The following is a 16,825-nucleotide window of genomic DNA, read 5'->3' on the forward strand; positions in this document are numbered from 1 at the left end:
GTTATGAGAATAACTGCTATTCAGATCATCCAGACATTCCCCTACCTTTGGGCCCGTGTGTGTAGAGATCTTAACCTCCCGACATGCTGTCAATCCAGCTGCACTCTGTCGAAGCATGGCTCTACAGTCCTCAACTGTATGCTGTCTTGTTCGCTGTAACATACAGACAAAGTTGTATTCTTATTTCTACATAAAATGTTGATCTGATTGTTGAACTAAGTTTTTTTTCCCCCCACATGGCTTGCATAGCCTGTTTTTCTGGCTTTCTGGTTATAGGGGCAATTGAGATTAAGCTGTGTTTGGTTGATCATTTCCTCAAATGGGTAAGGTTAGGATGGGGGATGGTAAGCAGGTCCTAGATCTGTATCTAGGGGAAGCTTTGCACAATAGCAATGGGGCTGGCACATTAATAGCTGTTAATGCTGCCAGCGAAGTCCCGGTGGATGCCATGTTGTCCTTTATTGGGCACACTGGGAGCAAGTGTTCTTGAATGAGAAACCTCTGGGGACTCATTCAGGGTTATCAATCTAGGGTTATGGTCATTTGGACACCAGGGCAAATGCTCAGCAATTACGGAGGATAAAAACAATTGTTTCTTTATTGCGGCAATCATACCAACTAGGTGCCTATTGAAAACGTATCCAGAAATGTGAAAAGAAATGTGCACAACATGAGATCTGTGCAATTATTGATCAGTTACGTAATGTTGGACAAAGGCTGTTTGCGTAAAACAATATTTGAACTAGTGGTTACTGGGTATTTTCACGCCCTGGTACTTTAGCAATGAATGAATTGTCTTATGGCTGGTAGGAATGAATAGGTATAACTTTGATATCAGTGTTTTGGGGGTGGTTTGCAGCCTATCATCACAAGTCTAGCCTGGTAGAATCTTTTTTGTAGGATTATGTGTCCTTTTTATAAAGAAATATATTCTGTATTTTTATTAATACAAATATAATATGGTATTTTAGCCAACCTTTTAAAAAAGTATATTAGCAGCGGCGGCTAACTTGGACTATTGAGGCCGAGAGACTTGCATTTTACCACCGAGATGGTAATGATTGATAAATCATCTTGTACAAAATATTTTAACTGAGAACATTAAAGGCATTTCTAAAAACATATAATAAGGAATGGGCCAATTACTCTACACAATAGCAACGCAGAACAAGTCAGATCATGGACATCTAAGCTGTATCACTGCATGACTGGATTCTTTTGAATGGATAGTGTTGGAGAACAGACCAGGGAATGAGTGGACAGTCATTATTATAACACAGTCCGAATGAACAACTGAAATGAGGAAAAACCGCATTGATGTTTGGCAATGTGTTTGTATGTGAAGAGGACTGCTTCCAGTCATGATAGAAACAAGGTGAGGATGGTCGTTTTTATATTGAGACCATTGTGTTCACAACTAAGCTGTTACGCGTTTAACACGTGATGGTGTATGCGCTCGCTGCTGTAATTCTGCAAAGTGTCTGTTAAATGACTTCGAACATTCATCGAGCTACTCAGTTCTTAAAGAGGGAACTGTCAATGCCACAGGGAATGTTCAGACACACAGGGCATGACCGATGACCAGGGACATCCTCACAGAGCAGGATGCCATGGGTGGAGCTAGAAGGGGAAGATTCATTGTGCATTCAATATACCTCGGGAGTTGGAACTCGGAACTCGGAGTCAACCCAAGTTGATCGCGTTCCAGTGTCCCAAAACAAATCGGGAAAACAAGATGGACCCCCCATTAAAGCATTTGTTGTGCTTTTCCTTCCAGAATATGTACAATATTTCTCATTGCGTAGAAAAAATTATGTGACTGCCTTTTAATCGGCCATTCCGTAACCGGTAGACTAACCTGTGACTTGGACGGGCGAGTGCCCTTCAGAGTATTTTCTCTATAAATTATAATACTAGTCTGCTAAATGGCATGCATATAATGTCCATTGTACTGTTGATACAAGGTGCTGCCATCTTGGATGACGAAGTAGGTAAAAATGACAAAAGCCTAATTTCATATATACTGGGCGAGCAGACTGCTGATTCACGTGTTTTGATGAGTTGATTTGGGTGTGTTAATGCTGGGCTCAAACAGGATACTCTGCAGACAACCAGCTCCGTTTGGCTGCTTCAGTACTTATGGCTTTGTCAGTTGGGTGTGAAAGCAATAGACACCAGTTGTTTTCATATGTACATGGTATGTGCACTGAGCAGGTACACCCATCTGGTACTGGTTGGACACGTTTGCCTCCAGAATAATTATTCAGGGCATTGAGTGTATGAGGTGGAAAGAAAAAATACAGGTTACAAGCATTAACAGCACATGAAAAAGCAAGTCCATTTCTTTCCCATCTACGTACAATGCTTATAAATTGATACAATGTTTGGGAATAGACTGGGCATTTCTATCGTGAATTGTGTATTATATACAGTAAATGCATTCCTGGTGACTAACTCATGAAGCTGGTTGGGAGAATGCTAAGTTGTGTGTAAAGCTGTCATCAAGGCAAAGGGTGGCTACTTTAAAGAATCTAAAATATAAATGTTGATTTAAAAATGTTTTTGGTTGCCACGTGATTCCATATGTGTTACTTCATAGTTCTTATGTATTCACTATTATTTGACCATGTGGAAAATCGTAAAAATAAAGAAATACCCTTGGCTGAGTTGGTGTCCACATTTTTGGCGGGCACTGTTGTGGAAACTGAGTGGTCACAGTTTAAAACTGAATATTGTTAAGGTGAGATACTCACATGTGGTCTAGAGATATGAGTCTTTTGTAGAAAATATCCTCTCTCCTATGTAGGTCTTCTCTGTGCCAAGTAAACATAATCAATAAGTTGTTGTATTAAGCTGGACATTCTTCATTTGACATCAATGCCTCCCTGTACTTGCGCTGCCTTTGACCACGGTATAAAGTCAGGCTGTAAAAGTGAGCAAGAGAGAATACTACAATTGTCTGATATATAGCTAGAAAGAACAAAACATTTGTGCCATTATTTTAACTGGGAGTGCTCTTGGAATGGCTCTAGGATATTAAGTCGAAAGGAAAAGACACCTGACATTCCAAAAGGCTACAATCAGTTGCATGCCAGTTTTTCTCCATTGGCTGATGGCTCCATAAATGTTTTCAGAAAGGTTCTGTAGGATTGTTAGACCATATTGACATGATGGCTTCACAGAGTTGCTGCAGATTGAATCAGTGTACATTCGTGCAGCAAACAGCCCATTTAATCTAATCCAAAATATTCATCATAGGTTTGAGGTCAGTACAGGTCAGTAAGAGGACAGTACAGGCCACTCAAGTAACCTAAACTGGGAATTGTCTGGACCAGTCATAGTTTTTTGTGATTGTCCAGTGATGGTGATCGTGTGTTGTTGTCTGCTGCAATATCCCACACAAGGATGGTTGAGTTGTGCGTTCAAAGTAGTCTTATAAACGCCGTCTTGGAACCTTTTAGTATGGGTTCTCATGCTCCAATACAGACCTCGTCTGTCCGACATTAAGCAGATTCATATCGCGTGTTTTTTTTTTCGTGACATTGATGAAGAAGTTATTGTCCAGGAACCACGATGCCAGTTTGCTTTCCTCCTCCCTGTCGGCTGACTCAAGGCTGGTGGTCATCTGGCATGCAACCGTGGTGTCATCGACAACCTTGATGATGCTGGTTTTGGAGAAAGCCTTGCATTCAGCTTCTAAATGGGTCATAAGTGTCCATGTCCTAAAATCTAGATGTATAATTTATGTCTATTTTCCATTATTCCACAATTCAACAGCATTGGTGTTGTAGAGGAGAATCTGGAAAACAAGTTAAGGCCCTATTTTAAAATGACTGCTTTGTGCTCTCTTCTGTTGGTACAATCTACACTCTTGCATTAGGTTAATAGTGTAATCCCCTTAAACTCAACTCTGGATCTCAAATCCAATTCAACTCAGTTTTTCATGGCAACTCTCTAATCAGGGACTTAATTAGACCTGGGACACCAGGTGGGTGCAGTTAATGATAAGGGAGATCAGAAAATCATCAGGCTTCAGAACTTGTATGGTCAGAGTTGAGTACCTCTGGTCTAGCCTAACTGCTGATGTGTTGGAGATGTAAGCAATTGCCAACAGAGAATTGAACATATGGCATATTGTCCTGCTGTGCTCACAGGGCTTCATCTGTCTTTGTGTATAGAAACGAATGACAAGTTTAATGTCTAAATTACGAATAGTTCAGGGTTGAGAGAACCAGACAATTAAGAACTTTCCAGAGAATGCATTTGATATACACACTACATCCCATTTGACTCAAGTCTTGGTTTTAGACGCTAATGGTAGAACTCATTGAAATGCATTTAGAAGCCAACTGGAATTTGCCTGCATTGTTTTGATCTTTTATTGAGTAATTGCATGTTTGGGGTGGTGTTCAATCTCTCCCCTTTTCGCCAGCTGTGAATTCTAGGCATTGCCCGTGACTCATTCAGCAGAGGGGTCCAATAGAACTTCAAAGAAAAATATTGTTCTAATGCCTCTGTCACGTTGTGTCTTTTTGGGCTTTTTATCTTTGAATGTTTGTGTGGGATAAGGCTCTTATTGTAAATCCTGGTTTGGGGGATTTTTGTAACTGTGTGTGTGTGTGTGTGTGTCACTAACTCTGATCCACTGACTTTGTGTGTGTGTGTGTGTGTGTGTGTGTGTGTGTCACTAACTCTGATCCACTGACTTTGATCCACTACGAAATGTTATTAGTAATACCAATTCATGAGACGTGTATATACTGTAGCACTATTTATAGACCTGAAGTCGCTTTACAATGTAGAAGTTAAACTGAACATTAAACAAAGACAGGGCTATGGGTTCAAAGAGGGAGTTATGTTATCTGAGTATTAATGAGTGAGCAGGTGTGTGTTTGGGGGAGGCCTTAAGAATAGGTGTCTTGTCATTTAATTAGCTCCGTCTGCGCTCAAACTCCGATGCAGATTTAAAAGACCGGGAGGGAACACATCACCACAACCTAAATAACGAAACGAAAAAACTCGTTCTTTTTTGACCAATGACTGAAGACAAAATTGTTACGAAAGAATAGGTGAAATGTAACGGAGTAAAGATTACGATTTATAAAATAATAAATTATACTTGAGTAAGAGTAGAGTACAGCCCCCAGAATGTAACTAGAAAAGAACTTGTTCCTCTGAAACTGTACTAATTTACTCATTTGCGTTACTGAAGAAATTCTTCATTGTCAAAGTAAAATAGAGTGCTAATTTACCTAAATTACCATTGGTTCTATGGGTGGTCAGTGTAGTGTAGTGCAGCCAGTATAACACAGAATATTGTGACTGATGTACCTGTAATAATATAAACGTTTTCCCAATGTCAGGTAAACCATTCCTACTGTTTAAATGACTCACCATTGACTGCCTGGGTTGCTGTGGAGAAGGTTGGATTGGTGCGATTTTCTTTGTCATTAACTTTGTAATTAACTTTGTTATTAACTTTGTTAACTTACCTATCACTATATAACGAGAGGTTTAGCTAGCCTCACTAACGTTAGCTCGGCCGTTGGACTTAGTTGCATCGGTGCAGACGAAAACAGACCATGTCATTCATTACAATGATTACATGCAGATATGATTGCAAATACAATAAATATGCAGTTAACGCATCCAATGGGACTGCAACTGTCCGTCATTTTAAAGTGTGACTAGTAAAAGTTGTGGAGTTGTCGACGGAGGGCAATGGAAGGAGAGTTTGTTTTCACCCCCAAGTGGGCGTTCCCATATGCCGTGATGTCACGTGAGAACTATCAATCGGGCTCATTAGAACTCAGTAGAAGTTCTACATCCGTTGCGTCCATCTGCTGTTCCTGCGCACACGCACACGCACACGCACACTCACATCTGAGTAATTACACTTCAATCAGGATGATTAAAAAAAAAACGCCATATGAACTAATTCGGCCGCACAGAGGATCCAGAACTAGCCACCGACTGTGGTCGGTTAAACCCATGCGCAGTAATGGACCGGCCCTGCTTTGTGTGTCCCTGAGCCTCTGTGCCTGCATGCGTCGTGTTGGTGTGGGAGCCACTGCACATGTTCAGCTGCCCCATGGGGAGGTGTGGAGGGGGCTGGTTGGAGACTGGCACCGTGGCCGTCCCGGCCAGGCTACAGATGGCTCAGCTCTGCCCGGCTGCTGCAGTGCCACTGCTGCCTGCACAGTTCAGCACTTCTGCTGTGAGCGAGCGAGGGGAACGGAAGCACCGCAAGGTCAAAGCTGACTCACTGGGAGAGGGGGAGAGAGAGAGAGAGAGAGAGAGAGTGAGAGAGGAGAGGAGGGGAGTGAGGGTGGTGGCGGTACCTGCCAGGCCCTGAGCAGCGCGCTCCCACAGTTGTTAGCCACACCAGCTTTGAACAACACGATGGATTCGGAGAACAATGACTCTGGTAGGGTGCATTTTCAATTCGTGCCTGTCCCTGCAGGTGTATCCGTGTGTGTGTGTGTGTGTGTGCGTATCCGTGTGTGTGTGTGTGTGTGTGTGTGCGTATCCGTGTGTGTGTGTGTGTTTGCGTGCATGCATGCGTGTCAGTCTGTCTGTGAGTCACTGTCTTTTTGACCATCAGCTTGGATGTGAAACGATTGTGATTGTTCAAAACACCAGAAATGGGCTGCTTGTGTAAACGCATCCGTTAGGGCAGCCAGAACGTTTTGAGCAAGGCTAGCTCCCCGGCTGGTTCTGGACGTCTTCTTCTGGTTGATGCCTTATGGACACAAACCGTTTTTGTTTGCCTCCACAATTTATTACCAAGGGGTCCCTGGCAATCTCTTTCGACTGGAGACATGCAATTGTCTGCAGTTCTGCTGCATTCCAACTGCACCAGACCACATGGTCACTGGTTAACTTGCATGGTCAATTACAGTGCATGTAAATGCAGTGATCCCAGTCTGAAGCTATAGCTTGTAGACCCGCTGCTTCTGCCAGTATGACATGCAACCAGCTTAAAAACCCTATTTCCTATATCCTGTTCATTTGCATGACAGACTATCAATCTTCATTTTTCTCTTCAGTGTACATTTTGTTCAGAGGGATGGCTGCTGGTACTGAATCAATAAGGTCTTCTGTGCATCCTAAATACGGTAATGTTTTCCTTACATTGTACGATGCCTTTTTACCTGAGTACCATGGGCCATTGTCAACTGTAGTTCTGTGTATGATGTGACCAAACCGTTGAGGGGGAATCAACTGCCCATAACTCAAAACAAGCAGGAAACAGTTTCCAAGAGTATTTTCTTTCTTCCTATTTTCATTAAAAAAAGCACAAACCGTACAGAAACCTTCTGGATGACTCCCACTGGCAAACAGGACATGAACATGAAACTAGACCCTTTTTCTCATTAATGAAATCCTAGAAATAACTGCTCTGTAACCACTCTTACGTAAGACCAAAAAGGGAAAAATTAAGAGGCCTTTCGAAATCTAAACAGAAACTGATGATTGCAGTAACCCAATATCGGCTTACATTACTTGGAGTTAGGGGCTTGTAGAAATGGAAAGTTCACAGGGAACGTTTCTAGTACTTTGTTTTGCTGTGTCATCCGTGTACTCTTCTTTCTCTGGCGTGCCCGGCCCCGTCTTAACTTCCACGTAGACTGCCTCCCACTCGTTCTCCCCGACGCATCAGTCTGGCCTGGCTTTAAGGGCAGGGCCACTGGTCTAATTAACAACGGGTGTAATGAATTGTGCTCTGGCCGTACTCACCGACCAGACTGGGGTTGTCCTCAAAGTCCCAGTGCTGCCCGGGCGTCCTGAACGCTCGTTCCGGGTACAGGGAGCACGAGTCCACTGCGGCCAAGTCAGAACAGTGCTCGGATCCACCTACTCATTATGAGATCAAAACAAAGGCTAGCACAACCATTTTGATTCTTCTATTTTTTCACATTATAAACAGACTGCAGGACTTCGCAAAAATAAAATCTAAGATAATCAGTTAAGCAGTCCACAGACACTTATGTGGTTAGGATTGATTGGCCATAGAGCAAGAGTGTCAATCATTTGAGGAATCTAGTGCAGTTGATTGGATTACTGATTAATCTCACTTCATTGGCAGTCCTTTTTCTCTTGGTAAAGAATTACTCTGCCATTCGTTTACTGTGTGGGAACAATTCAGATTCAACTACAAATCGTTGTGATTTCATTTTGGCTTTTGGAAATAATAAAAAATATTTATAAATATAAAAACAGTCCTATTTTTGTTCCTATTGGACAAAATTAGGTCCTACCTGTTTTTCTGTGTTTGCTTCAGATTGTTTCTTTTCAGTTCTCAGTGAAGAGTTGTCTTGGTTCAACATAGAACTGTTTCTTTAGATGATGAACAAAGCTCACAAACAATCTCTCTGAACTAGTTTTCCTAAAATAAAATCCTGTTTAGATTCACTAGACTTGTTAACAGTAGCAGTCTTGTCAGCATCATATATTCAGTTGGCGACATAATCCTGTTTTTCCATTTTATTAAGCTTAAACTTTGATTTGATTTTATTGTTACTGTTTGTTCACCATCATTTTATGAGTAAACATGGTTACCTTCTGACATATATTTTAGGGATATATTTTATTTATAGCGGATTGAAAGCAAGAAACATACAGTGGCTCTTCACAAGTACTCTTTTTTTATATTGTGACTGTGTTACAACATCAAATCAAAATATCTCCTGTTTGAGGGACTGGCTTTTCGGTTTAGGCTAGAGCTTTTTAATCTGAGTCTTGGTCCTACTAAACTATGTAACAGAAATATTTGATTGGTTGAATCTGGCACAGTAATTCTGGACAGAACCTATAACAGAACCTATAATTTTTCTTTACACCAACTGCTGTGAGAAAATTGACAGGCAGCCTGTGTCCATTTGGACAAATTAGTTTATTTTGTGTAATTAATTTGCTGTTCTACGGGAAAGGTTGTGGTATTATTACTACTGTTGTGAGGAAACAGAAATGTGTAAACGACATTAAAGGCACCGATTAGTAAAAATTAAAACGTAGGACAACTCAATTTGGCCATTTCATCCCACTCTTCTTTACAGAACCGTTAAAGCTCAGTCATATTGAAAGTTCATCTCCTGGGTCTAGGCCACCTCTTTAGGTTAGTCCACAGGATTGAGGTCTGACCTCTGACTGGTCTAGATCTTCCTGTACTCAATTTAACAGAAACTAGTTAAATTAGCTAAATTACCTAAATTCCTGATTAAAGGACTGATAGGACTACCAAATCCTTACCCGTATCCCACGGTTTAGAATCCCATTTTGGAAACCCTATGTCTAAAATTACTCTTGGGGTAAATGCAAACAAAATCAGAAAATCCGTATCCTTGAGGGATCATTCAATGGAGTTGGTTGTCCTGTTGGATGCCTTCAATGGCATTACCTTCGCTAGAACGTGTGGGAGACGCATTCTCTGATGTAACCACGTGGGATTTGGAGGTTATAGAACTGTATCGCTGTCGCAGATGGTTGAGTTTTGATGCTTATGTTTTCGTAAGTAACCAGGGTGATTAGCTACGCGGAGGAGAGAGTATGAGACGCAATTGCCTGGTTGTGAAGTACATCATGATATGCTGCTCGCCTGACTACTCGCCCTGAATTTGATTCCGGTGCTCGATGGCTTCATACGTCAGTTGGCCGAAGATAAGTGGATGGGAAGCCAGACCAGAACATTTCTGCTCCATTGGTTGGAACAGATGTTTCGTTTCAGCTGAAGTAAACAAGCTTTTCTTAAAGTAAATATATTCGCTCCTAGCATGTCTGCTAGCCAGCCAAGTGCTAACGCACAATGTAAATACTGTTCATTAGGGCATACTTTGGAAAACAAAAAGTGACAAGTCCAGTGGTGCCAAACCAAACATGTAGTGGCAAAAGGTTTAGTTGAACTGCGTTTCCATTGGACAAATCGTGCCAACAGGTATTGCTCCTATTTTGTTTTGCTTGCTCTTGGCTTAGTAGCTAGCATGCATTATAACAGCCATCCAAAAGGTATTAGATTTGCTGCTACTGTAGATACTAAATGACTATGCATTAAAATTGGATGGAGCCCCAGCTACAGTTATTAAAATGTTCCATTTCATAAAATCCCCCTAAAATATTGAAGAAAATATTTGTAATCCTAAATATAATTGTTTTCCATCAGTACCACTCAATAATTATGCTTTTTCTCTGGGATGGATTCCCTTGGAAGAAGGAAGTATACTAGATTTGTAGCCTTCACTTCTCTTTAACAGGACACTTTCTTACTGGCAGTGCAAATCACTGGGCCGTGACATTTCAATATAAGATAATATGCTATAAATAATGCTATAAAACCAAAATGGCCCCCTCATCTAAATTTGGTGAGGACTGTTATCGCTAATGGTATTGCGATTTGATGTCTTAGCATTTGAGGACATTTTCTTTTGTGATAAATGTATGTAATGACAATACATGCAGTTTAATTTTTGCCTAGTTTTATTAGGCCAGCCACATAGCAGCCAGTTTAGGTCCTATTCCGCAGTCGTGTCCTGGCTAAAATATCCAATGTTCTGTTTGAATAGTCTAAGCCGCTGACCCCAGCGCATGTATGAATTGGGAGGGCTTTTATTCTTACCCACAGCCTGTTTGCCCCCACTTCCCTTTACTTTCTTTCCAACCCAATTCTATCTCTAAAATAGAATAAAATCATGCTGAAAGTATGAAAGGGTTTGGTCATTATTCTTTAATCCTTGCCCCAACCTTAGGTTCTCTAAATAGAAAGGAATATTTTTTTGTCCAGTTTATAACAATGTGGATGTAAATATTGTTTCGGTATGGCAATGGCAAACATTATGAACATAATGTCTGGGAAGTAACTAGTCATGAGTTATTTTCAAATGTGTAATCATAGACTTGCTCGTGTTTAGTGTCGGCCATCGGCTTCTGAAACTGTTATTATAAATCCCACAGTTTATGTAGCAAGACAACCTCTGCAACAATGTTGTATGTGGGATTGTTATATTCATCTTTTAATAACATAACATTTAATAACATATGTTACTTTTGATTAGGCTGTAAAGGTCACATTTCTCCAACCAAGTTGTCAGACCTTCAGTTGGCTAGTTATTGTTGTTCTTGCTATCAATCTAATCATATTTTCTGACATCATTGTGTTTCCCTGTACAGTATGGTATGCAGCGTTGTAGCTCTGCTATTGATATTGATATTCCATTGGTGATGTTTATTTCGAAAGCTAATCCATTGCTTGCCACTTGCTAGTTATATATATTCTTGCCCTTCTTGTAAACAGAGCAAAATATTATTATACGTTTTATTTCACTGACCAAAAGTGGCTTGCTTGAAAGGACTACAGTGCATGTCTGATTTGATACAGCAACCACAAAGATAAAGTTTTTTTATCATTCCAATCAACAGAACATATTTTTGCCCCTAACTGTATGTAAGGTCTAAAGCAGGATGTGTTTTAATGATGCATTTAATTAATATTATATATGTATATGAACCAAGTTAAAATGAGAGTTACACAAATAGCAACTGTATTTAGGTGTTATGTAGTCCTCATGGAATCCTTATGTAGAGCTGTTTTGTGTTATTACACCCCTAGCCACTCTAAGGCCCAACTCCTTGCTTTGATGTATTGTTTTCTATGAGGTGTTTATTAATGGGTCTGTCTTTCCCCGGAAATATCTGTCAGCAATGGAGCAGCCACCTTTGAGCCTCCCCCGTTAGAGTGGCTGTCCTCTTGTCGCCATCTCATCACACAAGCACACTCCCGATGCCAAATCAAAACGCCTCCAACCTGCAATATGAGGAGAAACCTCATTAACATCAACTTGGGGCTCCTCTCCAACACAGAGCTCTCGTGTTACAAGCTAGTCAGTGGGGCCCGGAGTGTGGGGAAGCCGTTTTGGAAATTACCATCGCTCTGAAACATTTGCATTCGTCGTTTCAGTTTGGACAGATCCAGAAACTCATCTGACATTCAGGCGTGATTTTGAGTGTACCATGACTATCTCTCTGAAAACGTCTGCCCAGAGGACGAGTCACCGCCATGTTGGCAATGTCATAGACTGTAGTCACGCAGTGTCACTCGCATAGACGCAGCGCACTTCATTGACATGTGTAATGACAGTGCAGTTAGCGTGCTTACATTCATCTAAGTGTGTAGCTGTCATTTGCAGTAAAGTGACATTGCATCTCTGTTAAGTTCGGAGTATAAGGCTATATGCACCTTTTTTTCCTTTCCAAAAAAGTTGAAAAGGAAGGTTTTGAGTGAGGATCAGAAGGGTTAGAATTAAGATTTAAGACTTAAGACTGAGCTGTACATTGTCATGTATTGTCTTTTATTTGTAACAGAGGTAAATTGGGATCCTAATCAATGCTAAATGTCATAATTATTGATCATCAGGAAACAGTATTCTTAAATCTGGCAACATTTTCTTTATTAATATTATGTGAACTGCATGTGACACCAGAAAATACAATTTCCAACAATGTTTATATTCCTTGTTGAGTCACAATATGACCCTCATTTCAACATTCAGAGTTCTGAAGGGGTGGTGGCTCTACGTGAGGATCCAGAAGAGTTCACTCTGGCAGTTTGTAACTTCTCATTGCCATGGGACTGTACAGGACCGTGACAGACAAATGGTTGTTTTCAGCCACCAGGTTGTTGTGACTTTTAGAACGTTTATTGTTGCTTGATCTCTTTTTCAAATACTGGTATCGATCACAGACACAGCATAGGATGTAAACACAATGTTTCAAACTAAAATGTATTTTGGAAAATTCTCCAAACAATCCTTCATCGCAAGTGTTTTAGATATGATTTGTATTGCAGTACCTTTAACCGATGCAGTAAATAAATTTAACTTTGCATTTAATAACTGAATATTTGGTATATTATTAATTTAAACAAATCCCGTAATTAGCAAAGAATATGGGCTTGGGCAATGAATAGTAGGAATGAGCGTGCACCTATCAATAGCAGCAGTACAGACATGTCTTAAAACTTTACCCTCTATAAAACCGGATCTTGTTTAATCACAGATTCAACCACTGCTTCCCATTGAAAACCAAGACACTAACGATAACGTAAAACCTCTAGTAGCAGGGAGCCCCACAAAGTTCTGTACATTCCCTATAGTCTCCCTCGCGGGAGAACACATTCACATCTGTGCTCATTCTGTAGACTACATATTGCTGCGACCATTCTGCAACATTCTGAAGAGGATGCAACCATTGCTGTTTTGAAACACAAGTTCAGTGTAGCAGTAGTGACGTACAACATTTTAGACTGAAATGTTGACAAACATTTGACAAACGTTCGCCAATCTTTTCTAATTGAAGCATCGAGGTACTCAATTCTAATCAAGGATTTTTTGTAATGGAATTACTCGAGTTAGCAAGTACACATGTTCTGTGTGCAGGTGATACTTAACAGTAAGACAAATGTATTTACCACCATATGTCTGTCTGGATAAGGTCTGCTAAATGACTAAAATGGAAATAGATACCCAGTTGAGATTATGTACGTACTTGCCCTAGAGGCAGACCACTATCCTGGTTTTGTTGTGCTTGTACCTGCAGGGGGAATTGATAAGGGATATCCTAAAGTTTTCAGAATAAGGTTGCCAGAACAAGGTTTGCCAGTGTAAAGGAAATGTTATTTTAGGAATTGGAGAATTGTCCCAGAGTGGGAATGTTGATATGGGCTATATCTACTTATCTACGCTTACTTTTAGCTGCAGTAATCATACTTACTCTGCTGTCTAAAGTTTTGGATGCTGTATCATGCATGACCTTTGACCCCAAGCTTAGATTGACATTTATTCCAATGTTTGTTGTCATGTATTCTCAAATCCTCTGAAATCCTATTTGCATTAAGTCACTTTGTTGTAGAGGATAAAAATAAAACCCTAAATTTGTCATGTATTCGCAAATCCTTTCAAGTCCTTTTTGCATTGTTCACATCACTTTGTTCTAGCTGGTTAATATAAAACCCAGAACATTGATAGTAGAAAAGAACCAGCACATTTAACGACTCTAAATAATACTCAAGTTATTGGGGGATCAGTAATGACTTTTGGCAGCGTGTTAAGGGGCAGTCTAAAAGAATCCCAATTCTTCTTAAATGTGTGATGGTGCCAACAGATGGCCACAGAAACTAATCTCACTGCTGTAAAAGGCGTCAATCAGGGAAAAATAGTATTGATCATAAGGCTACTTGATGATTCATAATGTGACGCTTGAAAGGTGGGAAAGGGAGTGAATGTTGGATTGATGTTATGGAAGTTCCTGAACTGATGTTTTTTTGTTTTCTACAAATATGTCAAGGAATTACAGGCCCTCCATCACCCCAGATGGATCGGAATATCCCCCAAATTTGTTCCATCTTCATCCAATTAATGAATGTAGGAAGGTTTTTCGGCTATGGTGTCTTTAGACTGTGACCACCAAATTAAGTAAATATGGAATCTCCGGTCAAATGTTATCATTAGGTATTATCATTATGGCTGGTGAAGATGAGTCCATATCCAAAGGTATCTAGAATTCTCATATCCAATTCATGGCAAAAATAGCCTATAAATAATGAGTGATATATGGCCATATCAGCATATTCTCTTTTTTAAAGCTCTTGTTTTTGCTTCTCTGATTGATTGGTTGTATGCATCACAGAGCCATATTTTGAGAGTTTGTAAAACGTGGTTTTGGCATTGTGGGGCATTGTTTGGCATTCCTCGGCAGGCATGTTTGCTCCACATTAACATTGCATAAGAAATATGTTTTTTTTTTTAAATCCTCTAAATTAATGTCTGGGGATGGGATTGTGATTCATTAAGCGTAGCAATGTACAGTTCTATGGCAATTAGGTCAGCTCCCATTAGTGTTGCCTGGTGTGTTGATAAAGTTGAATTTATTCATGCTAATAAATGAACTAAATGTGATCTGGATATGCGCCTGCCTTTGCATGCTGATGCTGATCAAAGTCACAAAACCTTTAGTTCTGATGCACAGACACAATGTTTTTGAGACCATTTGACTTTGGTTTTCCTTTAATGAATCAACAAAAGTCCCCTGAATGGTGGTTATCTTTGGAACTCATTTTCCCTGTTGTTTGTGAAGCATTCAGTTTGGTTTCGTTGGCCATAGAATTCCATGTTCACTTCGTTTTCGGTTTGAGCAACTAAATCTTTGGTTATTAGGATTTAAACACCCTAAACCCGCTTTGAGAACCACTAGCCTGAGATGTTATATAGTTAATAGTTTTTTCTCTTTTTATAACAATTCTCCTTTAATATTTGTGTTATTGTTTAAAGCTGCACTAGGTAGGATTTTTTTTCTCATAAGTTGGCCATAGGGAGCGAAGTTAGCTAACTGTAAGAAAATATAATGGCAGCTAGAGACTAGGACGACAAACTGCCAGTTCCTTTCTTGTCTACTACAGCATACACTATGAAAACTCCAAAGAACTGGAAGAAGACTAGCTCTCTATAGCAAGCAACCAGGAACCCTAAGCTAATGTTAGCAAGGCAAAGAATAACGTCAAACTCTGAGTATGTTTTGTTTTGGAACAGGTAATTCTGTTTTTCCTAATATTATTTGGAACTTCATTCTCTATCGGGCATTGGTGTGGAATCGCCTTCTGACCGGGGAGTAATTGCAAAATAAGAAATATGAGAGGAGCAAAGCCCAGGTAAAAAGTCTGAAAATAAATACTTGTCCTGAAGGGCTAACCTTTGGAGATGTAACGATAACAGTCACCCTATTTCAAAGACCGTGCGATCAAGACACTATTTATAAATAATTTGGGGAAAAAAACTGAACAGTTTTCTTTTTTATTAAGAAAATATCACAAATTAAAACAATCATTCAGTGTAGTGATGTTTTTATTTGGACATAGAAAAAACTATAAATATAAAGAGGACATATTTTTTATATACAATATCCCCCCAATCCCTGTGGTCCCACCACCATTTTCGTCTTATCCCGTAACAAAAGAAACTTCTCCTAAGATTAATCTGTCCACGTGGATTCTGCCACAGCACCGCATTATCTTTCTCCTTGTGTTGATGTTATTTTTCCGTCTAGGGAAACATGACTCCAGGAATGTGTATGGAATCGGTTTACACTCCCATTTTGCCTGCTTCCCTATGCAGTTTTAAATAAGCAAACCGCAAGCTTCTCCTGCCTACACACTTTGCCTGTTGGTCTGCTACTATAATAATGCAACAACACTGCAACTCATTTGTCAACACAGAACATGATTCATGATGCTCTTAAAGAGGAGCCCTGGGTTAAATACTTCTAAAACAATACTCAAATGGGAATAATATGTACTTTGAAAGGCGTTATTAGGTCCCAGGAATATATTGTGAAGGAAGCATCACATTGTGGGTATTTTTAGTGTAACAGGCATAAAATGGCTAATCAGTTAGTGGTTGGCGCTGATACGTCTCTTGTTCTCAATCCTTATAGTTGTTTCCCTTGTTCCGCGAGGGGAGCAGCCTTTTTGGGGTGGTGGTAACGAGGCTTCGCAGGTGACTGTCATCATTGTGTTTCGAAAATCGCTGGTTTGAGCCCTGCATGGGGCTGCCAGTCGGTTTGGGAAGCAAAGCTGTTACATTTGTCACCAGCACAGACTTGGGAGTTAATTTGGATCGCAAAGAAATATGAGAGGAGCAAAGCCCAGGTAAAAAGTCTGAAAAGAAATACTTGTCCTTAAGAACTAACCTTTGGAGGTAACGATAACAGTCACCCTGTTTCAAAGACCATGCGATCAAGACACTATTTATAAATACTTTGGAGATGTGTAGTAGGTTTTTTA

General features: G+C 40.1%; 1 protein-coding gene across 5 annotated transcripts in view; it reads left to right on the plus strand.

Annotated features, from left to right (window-relative positions):
- Positions 1-16,825, plus strand: part of efr3a (EFR3 homolog A (S. cerevisiae)) — an 87,455-nt gene that overhangs the window by 1,949 nt on the left and 68,681 nt on the right. Inside the window, exons 1-2 of one of the 5 annotated variants that reach the window (XM_034288565.1) lie at positions 6,343-6,427; positions 7,050-7,118. The exons of 2 other annotated variants lie outside the window; for them this stretch is intronic. In XM_034288565.1, coding sequence (XP_034144456.1) covers positions 6,403-6,427; positions 7,050-7,118 — 94 coding nt within the window. In that variant the 5' untranslated portion in view covers positions 6,343-6,402. Of the gene's footprint in view, positions 1-6,322; positions 6,428-7,049; positions 7,119-16,825 lie in introns of those variants that run through there. 2 more of the 5 variants (XM_010892991.5, XM_034288551.1) reach the window with 2 other exon arrangements.

This window comes from Esox lucius, chromosome 3, assembly GCF_011004845.1.
Source record: "Esox lucius isolate fEsoLuc1 chromosome 3, fEsoLuc1.pri, whole genome shotgun sequence".
Lineage (NCBI taxonomy): Eukaryota > Metazoa > Chordata > Actinopteri > Esociformes > Esocidae > Esox > Esox lucius.